This window comes from Typopeltis vanoorti, chromosome 11 (assembly GCF_054136105.1).
Source record: "Typopeltis vanoorti isolate ZY-2024b chromosome 11, IOZ_Tvanoo_1.0, whole genome shotgun sequence".
Lineage (NCBI taxonomy): Eukaryota > Metazoa > Arthropoda > Arachnida > Uropygi > Thelyphonidae > Typopeltis > Typopeltis vanoorti.
In genome coordinates, this window is record NC_143559.1 from 19,978,253 (window position 1) to 19,991,553 (window position 13,301).

The 13,301-nt window shown below is 36.1% G+C and overlaps 1 protein-coding gene across 3 annotated transcripts in view; it reads left to right on the forward strand.

Annotated features, from left to right (window-relative positions):
* The window catches only part of LOC150101351 (methionine synthase-like), an 815,136-nt gene that overhangs the window by 787,585 nt on the left and 14,250 nt on the right, over positions 1 to 13,301 (forward strand). For 2 of the 3 annotated variants that reach the window (XM_090400909.1, XM_090400911.1), the window contains exon 35: positions 3,959 to 4,034. The exons of the other annotated variant lie outside the window; for it this stretch is intronic. In XM_090400909.1, coding sequence (XP_090257035.1) covers positions 3,959 to 4,034 — 76 coding nt within the window. The remainder of the gene's footprint in view (positions 1 to 3,958; positions 4,035 to 13,301) is intronic. 3 annotated transcript variants of the gene reach the window in all.

Sequence of the window (13,301 nt, forward strand, 5' to 3'; positions counted from 1 at the left end):
TTGGAGTCTTGACAAGTAACAGACTGATTTGGAAGAAAATTGTAGATAGGAAGTTAGTAATGATGTAGTTTTTTTTCATGTAGTACTGTCATATCTTGTACACCCCTTGAGGGTACATATCAGGAATTTGATGATGATCTTTTTTTTTTTTTTTTTTTTTGCTAAATGACTATACAAATGAGATAACTACATCCCTGACTTGGCAAACAAGAGTTGAAAAGGTTACCAAATATTTCAGATTTTGTATTGTAGTTAGTCTGGTTGTAAGGTTTATACATTGACTATTCATAGTTGTGTTTTTTTAAGGAAATTACAACATAGACTACTGTATCAACTAAAATAAATGTAATTAATACTTTCAATATTTCAGCAAAGTCAAGTTTCATCTTCATTACTTAGTGTAGTACCTGCATGTCTGTATCTTATGTTTTTTATTCCCTGATGATGGGATTCCCTGATTATTCCCTGATTTGACTTTGCTGAAATATTGGAAGTATTAATTAAATTTATTTTATTAATATAGTAGTCTACATTGTACTTTGTTAAAAAAAATACAGCTATGTATTGTAGTTATGGGGAAATTTTGAGGTAGCAAAATATAAGATGGATTCATACTGCAGCTACTCTTCATTTTGTGTTCATGCTGATGCTGATATATGATGCTTCACTCTACTCAGGTTCATACTGGAGGCATCAGTTCAGAAATGGAGATACAGCTTTATTCTGTACAAGTTTTAGTTGATTCACTTTGGTTTTATCTTTTGACTGATACTGATGAATATCACCTGCAAGAGTAGGTTGAGTTGAAAGTCTCAATTATGTTGATACATGGCATATTGAAATCTATTATCAATATGTTTAGCAGTCAAATCTCAAATAGTTAGGTCTCTTGAGGAGGAAAATATTGAATATGAATATGATGGTAGTGATTCTTCTGTATAAGCATCATTTCCTGGTTCCAGATCTGGACTCTTCAGTTTTAGAGGCTTCAAAAATGTGAAAAATACTATTGTAAGCATGTCATGAGATGTTACTTCCTTTCGTGGAGTTATATATTCCATCATTATTATTACCGATTTTTCACAAGTGCATATTACCTGGCAAGGTGGTGTGCATGTGTGACAAACTGATTGAGCAATTAAATAGAGGATAATCTTAATGAATGACTTTATGTATGGGAAAATGGATTGGAAAGAGGAGATGCATACAGGAAATAAGACTTGAGTTTCTATTAATAACAGGCATAAGTAGCATGAAATGAAAGCTTTCATGCTACTTATGCCTGTCATTGGCATGACAGGATGGATGCTTTGAATGATGTATCAATACTGCCATCAGTTGGTGAAAAAAAAAAGAGATGATGAGCTCCTATGGACTGACTTGGGAGGTAGCCAATCAAGGAAAGGCTATATGTAAAAGCAAGCAGAATATATTGTGAAACTCTACAGTAATTGAATATGAAAAGCTCTGTAGTCAGCTTACATCAGGATAATGAGTTGCAAGGAAATGAGATGGATTAATTAAGATACATCCAACATGGACAGTGTACATCTCTACCAAAAGTCAAGCAAGTAAATAAAAGTGGGACTGGAATAGATGAACAGCCAAATCAAGCAAGCAGTGGAAAAGACACTTATTATGGAGGAGATATAGCATACAGTGATCGGATACATGAGTAAAAATGCAAGTTTGAAAATTAAATGGTAAGAAAAGAAAACATACAGTGTGAGAACAAATTAGCAAGGTCAGTAGTTCAGTCATCTTCAACTATGTCCTTTTGGAAAAACCTGGATTTGAATCCCATCTAGGATGCAAAGAATCTTTATAAAGACTTTTAAACTGAAGATGAGTTAACCAGAATCATATTGCAGTGACATTTTCCTCCTAAAAACTCAAGTTTTTCATCTCACAAGAGACAGACTGGCTAGAAAACCACTCCATTAACAGTCATAATATGCTTGACAGATAGGATTAATCACTCATGAAAGCATTTGGGTTTCAAAGAAGCCAGGTTACTTGATGACAGGCCATTCAACCTGCTATGCAAGGAGAAATGGGATACTGCTAAAGGGTAATGTGGCAAAGCAGCTACTTTATGACGATGTTGTGGAATTACTTAATAGTGTGTTGTCCATATTTCATACTGGTATGAATTGATGCTGTGCAACACACCCAGAAGGGAAACACATGTTACGTGAACCAGAAATCTTTGAGTATCTTTGAAAGATTTCAAAGATTGAGAAATCTTTCAATTTGACTTTGCAATCTAACTGTGTTATGAAAAATAAGAGATGTATTGGTTAAAGGGGATCATATCTGGTGTTATTTTTGGGCTTCCAAGGGCATTTGATGTCTATTAGAGGGCAGAGTGGAGCGTTACTGGCCAAAAATGCCATACAGATAAGTGATTTTATTTTAGAAAATATTCACAATATCACTTATCATTATCACTTATCGCACTCTTCTTTAATTTCCAGGTTATCCCTGGAAATTAAAGAAGAGTGTGGTTAACAAAGGTGTCAGAACAAGGTTTTTTGCCTGGAGGGTGGTGAATGAGTGGAATTCATTGCCTGACTTAGTTGTGAGCTCTTTGTCTGTAAATGAATTCAAGAAGAGATATGACAGATATTGTTTTGCTAGTTTGGGTCTCCCGCGATCAGGCTACTGACTCCATGGAGATACCCATAATAATAATAACTACCGGTTGCATTTTGTTTGTTTTATGGCTGCAATTGAGTGTTTTTGTTTTGTGTGAGTTTTTTTATATACATATTATTTGAAAAATGTTTTACATGGCACCGACTAAAGTGTCATTTTTCAGATAGTTTGAGGGATTTCTTTCAATGTATTGTGTTCTCAGTGAACTCGTTGCCAAGGGTGAATGGCTTATGATATGAAAGCAAGAGTGAGAGAGAGTATCTCAGAAATGCTTCATCATTGAGTGCTAAAAATACAAGATTGTTGAAAGCAAGACAATGAAGCATATGAATGGTTAATGACATAAGGCATGAAAGTGAGAGAGAGTTGTAGCGAATGTAGTTGAAGGAGTGTGTGACAGCAGATGAAATATAAATGAGAGTATGAAAGACATGGTTAAAGGTAGTGAATGATGGGATTGCAGTTACGAGAGAAATAGCGTGCTTATGTGGAGTTCTTCACAGGATGAAAGTGAGCCCAAGAGATGAGAAATGTTTGGTGTGTGGTCCAGAAGGGGGGGAGAATTAAAGAGAAAGTGAATGGGAAGAGTATGAAAGAGTAAGAAACCAAAAATAAGGAAGAGAGAGAGATTTCATTTTACACAAATTATGGACTCTACAACTATGTTCTAAATAATTATTTTAATTTCCTGATGTTTTGACCTTTATATTAAGGTCATCATCTGAAGTATGCAGAGACAAGCTAAATTGCATTTCACTCAGTATACTGAAGAGACAATCAATTGATCAACGGTTAGTTATTTTATTGGCTGACCTCTAGTGAAAATAAAATAAAATTACAATAAATAAATGAAATAAAATAAATTAACTACATCAAAGCTATATTCTATTTAAGACAATTCATATAGATAGTTTTGTTACAGTAAAAATGATGTCCTAATTTAACATGACAATTGTTATATTAGATTTAAGATCCTGGATTACCTATGGTCATATTTATAATTAACTCTTATGGAGAAAGGTTAAGTAGGTAGAATATGTGCCTTCCATATTCTTGGGATTTTTAGACCATCATTATTGTTAAGATTAGGGTGGTTGATAAGAATTCATAGGCCTCCTTAAATTTACGTTCATGCCATGTTTTGGTGTGATGTAAACAACACGTGCTTTTCCAGTCAATTCTATGTAAAGTGTTTAGGGCATGATCAGAAAGACCAGCTCGATCATAGTTATTATATTTAATGTCTCGTTTATGCTCCTTTTTTCTGATAGGAATTGTGCATCCTGTTTCCCCCATATAGGGCAAGTTACAGGTGCAATCAATAAGGTATACTGCAGGGTGGGCCAGCAGAGGAAGTGGATCTTTGGATGAGTTGAGTAAGTTCTTTAATTTTTCAAGAGGTTTAAAGGTGGCTTTAAGGTTGTATTTTTGTAGTATTCTGTTTATTTTGTCTGATATCCCTTTAATGTATGGAATGGTTACAGTTTTAATGATATATTTTATTTCTGTTTTTAAGAAAAGGTCTTTTACAGAATTTTGTTGATAGTATTTTGTCTGTAATCATTTTTAGGAAGGTATTGCTGATACTTTTAATTCATCTTTAAGTACTTGTTCATTGGGGCAAATCTTCAAACATCAGAAACGAAGAGATACAGCAAGAATAAGTGAAGCAGAAATAGGAAGAAGGTACAGAATAGTGTTAGAAGAGAAATTTAAAAGTGTGGACAAAGAAAAAAATTCAAATCTAAGAGTGAAAGCAGTAATGAAGGCGATAGAAGAGGCAGTTGAAGAAACAGTACCAGAAGAAGAGAAGAGAAGATCTAGAAGAAGTGGATTAGACAAGAAACATTGAAGTTAGTACAGGAGAAAAGAATGTTGAAGATAAGAAGGGATACATCAGAACAGACAGAGGAGCAATATAGAAGAAAGTGTGATGAGGTGAAAAAAGCAGTCAGAATGGATAAGATGAAATGGTTAGAAGCTCAATGCAACAATATAGAACAGCACTACAGAAAGCATAAAACTAGGGAGATGTACAAAATGATTAGAACCATTAATAGAAGGTGGCAACCAAAACAGATCACAATTAAAGATGAAAAAGGTAAAGTATTGATGAGTAAAGATAAAATTGTACAGCGGTGGACAAGATACTGCAGTGAGTTATATGAAGAAAAACTAGATTTAGATAGTGTTGGGAAACTGACTGAAGAATGGAAGCAGATATCACCACCATGTAATGAGTATGATATGGACATTTTAAGAAGGAGAGGTAGAAAAAGCAATAGGATGGCTAAAACACAACAAGAGTCCTGGTAATAATAAACATCAGTGGAGAAATGATTAAATATAGTGTTGAAAGTATGGTTACAGAAATGCACCAACTATGTAATATGGTATGGAAAGAAGGGAAAATTCCAGAGGAGTGGGTGAAATCGATATTAGTGACATTATACAAGAAAGGAAATAAGCTAGAATGTAAAAATTATAGAACAATTGCCTTGACAAGTCATCTTGGTAAGGTGGTGGTGATGATGATGATATTGACAGAAAGATTGAGAACACAATTGAAAACATACCTTGCAGACAAGCAAGCAATAGATTTTGACAATTCAACAGATTTTGACCATGCGATTAATAGTAGAGAAAGCTAGGAGAAAAAACAAAAATATATACCTGTTTTGTTGATTTTCAGAAGGCATTTGACAGTATCGACCAGAAAGTGACATTAGCAGTGCTAGGTTCCTATGGAATTGACAGAAAACTAATTGCTATATTAAAAGATGTTTATAAGAATGCAGTTGCAGCAGTTAGAATAGGTGATGATTTGGGGAAATGGTTTAAAACAAGCAGAGGTACTAGACAGGAGGACCCAATATCACTAAGCATTTTCATCGTACATTTAGAAAGAGTAATGGATAAAATTATTATTATTATCTGAGATATCCAGGGAGTCAAGGGAGGCTGTAAATTACCCGACCCAGCTATCATAGCTTCCCTTAAATTCATTTATACTAGATGCACTCACTACCTGTAAGGGCAGATTATTCCACTCACTCACTGCTCTCTGGGAGAAAAACCTAGTTCTTACCCCTTTCTTGACTGAGAAAAACCTTACCTTCCATGGATGCCCCCCCCCATGTTCTCTCTCTCTGCCTTCCATATAATGAAAATTTTCATCATTTAAAATTCTATAACACCCATTCAAAAGTTTATGGACCTCTATCGTATCACCCCTCTTTCTCCTGTTAACCAGAGTCTGCAATCCACATACTCGCAAACTGTCCTCATAATCTAAATCCCATAATCTGGATATAATCTTTGTAACTATTTGCACCCTTTCCACAGCTTCTTTATCCCCCTTGGAACCTGGGAGACCAAATCTGTGCACAGTAATCCAGGTGTGCTCTTATCAAGGCCTTATAAAGAGGCAAAATTACTTCCTTATTCTTACATGCCAAGGTTCGCTTCAACATAGCAATTATCCTCTGAGTTGTATTTGCAACTTTTGCTATGTGACCTTTGAACTTTAAATTCTTATCCACCAATACACCAAGATCCCTTGCCTCTTCACTTTCTTGTAGCATAACCCTACTAATATAATATGCCACTGGAACTCTAATCATACCAAACTGCATAACTTTACACTTACTAACGTTAACTAATAGCCATTTTCATTTGCCCAGATTTTCAATCTATTCAAATCATTTTGTAATTACTGAATATCAGTAGCATCCCTGATTGCCCTGCCTGGGGGTGTCAGTTTAATGCAGCAAAATGTAAGGTCTTGAGGTTTCGGACACATTAATGGGATGCTGTATACTCTATTGGAGGAGCTATACTGAAGGAAGTAGGGGAGACAAGAGATCTGGAGGTTGATGATTGATAGAAATCTGAAATTTAGGGGACATATTGCAAAGGTGGTGAAGGTAACACAGAGGATTGCTGCAATGATGAGAAGGACACTGACCGGCAGAGATAAAAGAGTTATCATTCCATTGTGTAAGACTCTAATCAGACCACACTTAGACTATTGTTCTCAGATTTGGTCTCCAGGATTTGAAGAGGATAAATTAACTGTGGAAAGGGTACAAAGGCAGATAACAAAGATGGTTTCAGGACTGTACAATGTTAGTTATGAGAATTGGCTGAGGGAATGTGAACTGCAGAGTTTGGTGGATAGAAGGAGAGGTGATATGATTGAGACTTTTAAACTGTTGAGAGGTGGCTACAGGGTTGACACTGGGGAGTTATTTCGCTTGGTTGAACAGTGAAAAGGAGTGATGACAAGGGACCATCCCTGGAAGTTACAAAAAGGAAACTGTGAGCAAGACAGTGAGGAGTGGTTTCTTTGTATGGAGGGTGGTTGAACCGCAGAATGCAGTGCCTGATAGAGTGGTGAGAGTGAAAACAGTCAACGAGTTTAAGGAGTGGTATGATAGACTTTGTGTTTTCTAGGAGGGATCTCCCACGATGAGTCTTGATAGACTTTGTGTTTCTTAGGAAGGACCTCCTGCGATGAGTCTTTTGACTTCATGGAGGCCTGAATAATAATAATAATAATTGCACATCTGATGATAGACCCTGCTTGATGTCATTAATGTATAGATTGAACAATAATGGCCCAAGGACTGAACCCTGAGGTACAACACTGGTTACCGCTTTTTGATATCTGTCTGTCAACCATCCCCTGATCCAAGTCAATAGATTATATTCCAATCCCATATTCTCCAGTTTATGCAACAGCCTGTCATGTGGTATCTTATCAAATGCCTTAGAAAAAGCCAACATTATCATAGTGTATCCATTCCTTTTATCCAGCTCAGCCGTAACATTGTTATAAAATATGAACAAATTGCTAAAACATGACCTTCCTTTAGTAAACCCATGCTGTTCCCTGCAGAGTATAGAATGCTTGTATACTCATTTCTGTATGCGAGTTCTTACCAACTTCCATGAAATCTTCACTACCACACCAGAGATACTAATAGGTCGGTAGTTAGACACATCAGTTTTTGCACCACCCTTGTGCAATGGAACTATTATACATTCCTTCCATTCCTGTGGTATCATTCCTGAGCTGAGACTCAAGTTATACAAATGTGTGAAAGGCCTAACCAATTCAGCTGAACATTCCTTTAGCAGACGGGCTGATATTCTATCTGTCCCTATTGGCAAATTCTTATCCAGGTTATGCAAGAGCTCTTCAACCTCATTTTCATGAACTTCTGACTCTTCATCCAACATAGAAGTAGCACTGTGCAACATGCTACATACACCTAGTTGATATATCTTAGCAAAGTGAGCACTCATTAACCGAACAGTCTCCTTAGCTTCCAATACTCGTGTACCATCTGCATTCAATAAAGTTATTCTTCCACATTCATTCTTTCTTTTGTTTGCGGCATAACGATAAAATTCTTTTGGATTGATTTTAGCTTGCATGACCAATTTCTTTTCATACTCCGTTTTAGCTTTTTCTTACACTACTCATTACTTTTCTGGCCTGAGCTTTATATATTTCATACCTCCTTCACTCTTATTCTCATGATATTCTTTCCACATCATCTTCTTCTTGTGGATCTCTTACTTAATAAGGCTGAACATCCATTTTACTCCGAACCTATTTATTCTTCGAACACTAGGGATACATTGAGATACTGCCTCATTTAAGCACTTTTTCAAAGATTTCCATGCCTTGCTGACATTTTTTCCATTCAGTAACTGATACCATGAGACCAAAGACAGTATTCTTCTAAGTTGATCATAATTTCCTGCTTTGTAGTTCAGTTTTAATCGGAGCTTCAATACAAGTAGATACTTCCCAAGAAAGAACCGCATGATTGCTGTCACCAATTGGTGGTAAAATAGCTATATTCTTGACAGAGATCCCTTCTGACACTATGACAAATCCAACACTCTTTGACCTCGAATTCATTGTTTCACATGCTGCTTGAGAAAATTGTCTCACAACAATTCAATAAATTCCTGTTCTTTCTTATCATGAGATTTCTCTTATACCCCAATCAATGTTTGGAAAATTAAAGTTACCCATAATGATCACTTGGTGCCCATAAGGCTAAATTGGCAATGCATTTCTTCGTCCCCTACAACTGAGCCACCAGGTCTGCAGCAACAACACCTCACCATATATTTCATTCTGTTAACCTCCACTTCAGACCAGATAGACTCAAACTCATCGCTACATGGGACATTGTTACCATCATTGTTTTCTTGTATTTCTACCCTAACTGGACTTAAGTCATCTGATATCATTAGTAGCACTCCTCCTCCTCTCCTATCTCTTCTGTCATTCCTAAAAATAATATATCTGTTACACTCGATCCCACTTACCATATCTGATTCTGATAGCCAGGTGTCACTACTGCCAACAATCTTAGGCCACATTGTATTCAATAAAGCAACAAATTCAATCCCTTTGTTTCTAATGCTCCTGGCATTTGTGTATAGACATAACAAATTATGGCCTAACCTATTCTTATAATTAGATATGCAATCTATTTGGTCTTGTTCTAGAATTTTCTCTTTTCCCTCCCCAGACATACTTAAAAGGTCCGAACCCAAAGCATATTTTTCCACTCCTTCGCCACCTACATAACCATGTTCAAAGGCATTCATATCTTTATCACATTTGTATACCATAGCTGAACTTTCACACACATTTTTCCTGTTCCTCCCTTGATGATCTAGTTTCTCTGACTCTCTGCATTGGGTCTCATACCAAGAAGTAATTTCTCCAGGTTTCTGATGCCAAATAAATTCAAGTGAAGGGAGATGCAAAAGGAACATCGTGCATGGAATGAGAATTAACAATCTGAGATTTGCAGATAACATTGTTATTATTGAAGAAGGCGAAAGAGAACTACAAAAAAACACTGAAACTGTTAAATGAGGAAGGGAAAAGATTTGGACTTGTTATGAACTTGGAAAAAACAAAGACAATAGTATTTGGTGAGAAGAACATGAAACAAAAGATACAAGTGCATGGAATTGATATAGTAAATGTAGAACAATTCTCGTATTTGGGAAGTAAAATGACATATGATTTGGACTGTAAAAAAGAAATGAAGATCAGGCTTGCAAAGGGAAGAACAAATCTGAAGGTCATGGATAACATCTGGAAAAGTAAAGTGATCAGCCTGCAAACAAAACTAAGAGTACTGGAAACATGCATCTTTAGTGGTGTACTGTATGGATCCGAAACATGGGTAATAAATAAGGAATCAAGAAAAAGAATTTTGGCATTTGAAAGAACTTGTTACAGGAAGATTCTAAGAATAGGATGGGTACAAAAAGTCACAAATGAAGAGCTTTATCGGAAGATACAACCAAAGGAGAATCTAATGCAGAAGATTATAAAATGGAAGCTGCAATTATTTGGGTGCATCTGCAGAATGAGTGAGGACCGGAAGATAAAGGCATTCATGTTTGGTATTATGGATGGTGTGAACAGAAGAGGTAGACCATACAGAGAATGGATAGACGACATAAAGGACTGGTGTGGAATGGGTCTCATTCCATACCATTCTACAGAAACTGTGACACTGTGCACTGGACAAAGAAAGGTGGAAGAAGATAGTGAAGGAGGAATCAGATACCAATGGGCAGTGAGCCCATTGTTTGTGATGATGATGAGTTTTTGTGTTGAGTGGTGGCAGGAGTTTATGTCTATATATTGGCCAGTATGTGCCAGTTAAAGGAAAGGAGAGAGAGAGAGAGAGTATTTTATGAAGATTCTGTAATGAGTAGTGTGCTTGATGAGAATGTTACAAAATCATGTTTCTCAGGTGCAAAGATCGAGGATGTCAGTGAAAGTGTTAGTGTGCAAAGAGGAGAAATAAAAGAGTTGATTGTCTTGGCTGGCATGAATGGTGTAAAAGGAGAGAGAAATATGTAGCGAGAGAAGATATAAAAGAATTGCTGGAAGAAGTAAAAGAGAAGAGTGAATGAGTCTTTGAGAATTGTGCAGGAGGTGGTGTGCAGTTTATATATTTAAGGAATGAATTTGATGGATTGCAGGTTACACAAGTTTAGATTGTGCTTTTCTAATCATTTGGAACCAAAACAAATACTTCATGAAGTTAGTGCTGCAATGATGTCATCACTCCAGTCCCTTCACATCCATTGCTCAATGTTTCTGTGGCTGCCAAATAATTCAGTGACTCTGCATCAAAAAACTACAGTAGGGTTAGACAATTGGTGGTGTGGCTGCATGACTGCAAAATTTGCAGTCGGTTGCATTCAGTATACACTTTGTAACTTAAGTGTTACAAAGTGTGAGTTTATTTTAGGGACCTTAGTATTCTGGGATTAATAATACATTTATTATAACAAATAAGTTTACTAATAATTAAAAAATTTCAGACCAAAAATAAACTGAGAGCAGCTTTTTTGGATCATTTAAAAAAAAAAATGAGATCTGCAATTTCAAATGAGGCATCTCAGGGAATTAGTGATTTCTGTGGATTTTTTCTAAACATCACCATAACAGTGAGATTCTCTACAAAAGGCAAAAATATTACCAGTACTATTCCTGTTAATTCTGCAGAGAAAGAAAGAGGGTTTTCTACAATGACTATTAATATGATTGCACTCTGGGATCCCACTTCTTTATTTCAAATGTGGCTGATAATTAACCACACAGCTGGTGACAACAGAGTGAAACATGGACAAAATAAACAATATGATGATAAGCAGCAGTTTGAATATATTTAAAGAAAGGTAAATAAATAATTTGAATAAAATATTTTTGGTTTTTATTTTTTACCATGAAAGGGGGTAAAGTGAGATAAAACTAGTTGCTAGAATTTCTGAAACCCTGCCACTGGATAGAATGTAGGCAGTCTAGTATTTTTAGAAAGGAAGGGAATAATGGATGATAGCTAAAAAAACTTCAACCAGGAAAAATGTAAGTTAAGGAGGAATTTTACATCTGATCAGGACAGTTCATTTGTGGCTATCTGGTGCAAGATGGAGGCCAAGGACAAAATATATTGCCATAGACTATGGATGTACAGATAGATGTGGATGCCACACATTGGAAGATTAGCACAGTAAGCGCAGACCAAGCAATTATTATGCAGGACCAACTATGGAGATACAGATTGGAGGGAGGAAAGGGCAAATAGAAATGGAATTTAAATTGTCTGTTACTAAGGGATAATTACCTGAAACAGCATGTGATGGAGAGGATTAGGAGCCTGAATACTGCTACCTATTGGGGAAAGTGACCATGCACTCATGTTATGGAGGGTTGCTAAACATGAGGAATTCTCGATCAAGAAAAGATATGTGTGGAACTACAAAGCTTATGATCTTGACAAATTTCAGATGCAACTTGAAGCAGAACCATGGCATTAGAAGATACAAGGGAAGAATGACAATATGCAGGAAATCATCAGGGATTGTTTCAGGAAAGCAGTATTGGACTGCATACTGATGTTTTCTGTTGTTTTCTGGAAAGTGCATGTGTCTAGACAGGGAAACTAGAATTGCAAGGGTGAAATGTAGAGGGAGGGGGATGGCCTTATATGGAGAATAGTGGCTTGAGAAATGGGAGGATATACATTATATTGCAGAGCCAAGTGGAATACAAGGGGACTAATAATGGCTATAAGAATATGGGCAATTCACTGGTTTTTCTTTATGCAAATATTAGGACCATTAGGAATAAAGGGAATGAGTTTGTGACATTGATTGACTCTGTCCATCAAGAGATTTTGCTATCCATGAAACTTGATTAACTGAGGAGGATGTTCTAACAGGGATAGAAATTGAATGTATAACAATTTTTGGTAGGATAGGGAAGGTGAATGTGGCAGTGGAGAGATACTCATGATGTGATGTGATGTATTATGCCCTCTCAGGGTGGAGAATCACAGTGGAAATAATGCTAATGACTTTGAGAGTATACAGGGTGAGTCTGGGTGGACAGGAAGATTAGATGTTGGAAGTATGTAGTAAATGTGTATATGGGGATGATTAGCATAGAAATGGAATGTATTGGAATATGAATGGGATAGTTGAAAGTAAGGTAATTAATTGCATTCAGTCTAATCTAAAGGTGTTTGTTGCATATGACACGATAACCACAGTAATTAACTTTAATGAGATGAAAGTACTGAAAATAACAGTACATCATTTAGTGAGTAGAAACAAGCAAATCAAAGAAGCAGGAATACAGGGTACATGTGTCATTCGGTTTACCAATTAAAAATGGTTGTTGCATCTAGAAATTAATATATTAATAAATAATATTAAACCTACTTTTGGTGTTTACATAAAATGAAAATCTCCCAAACTTTTGAGAGAGAGAGAGAGAGAGACAATTGTTCCAACTCAGGTTTGGCCACTGTAAAAGGTCTTTGCAACTTTTTTTTTGAAAAGATGTTCATATCTAAACAGCTTCTATGGAGAAAATGAGTTTCATCCCTCCAGATACTATGTTGTGCCAGACCAGATTTTTGAGATTTCATGTATTCAGTGTAATATTGATGTTCATTAATGATTTTTTCCACAGAATGGCCTGTGTGCCCAAAGTATATCAAATTACATTCACAAGGTATCTGGTAAACACCAACTAACAATAGAGGTGACAGTCTTCAAAATTCTACCAATAGGTTCAG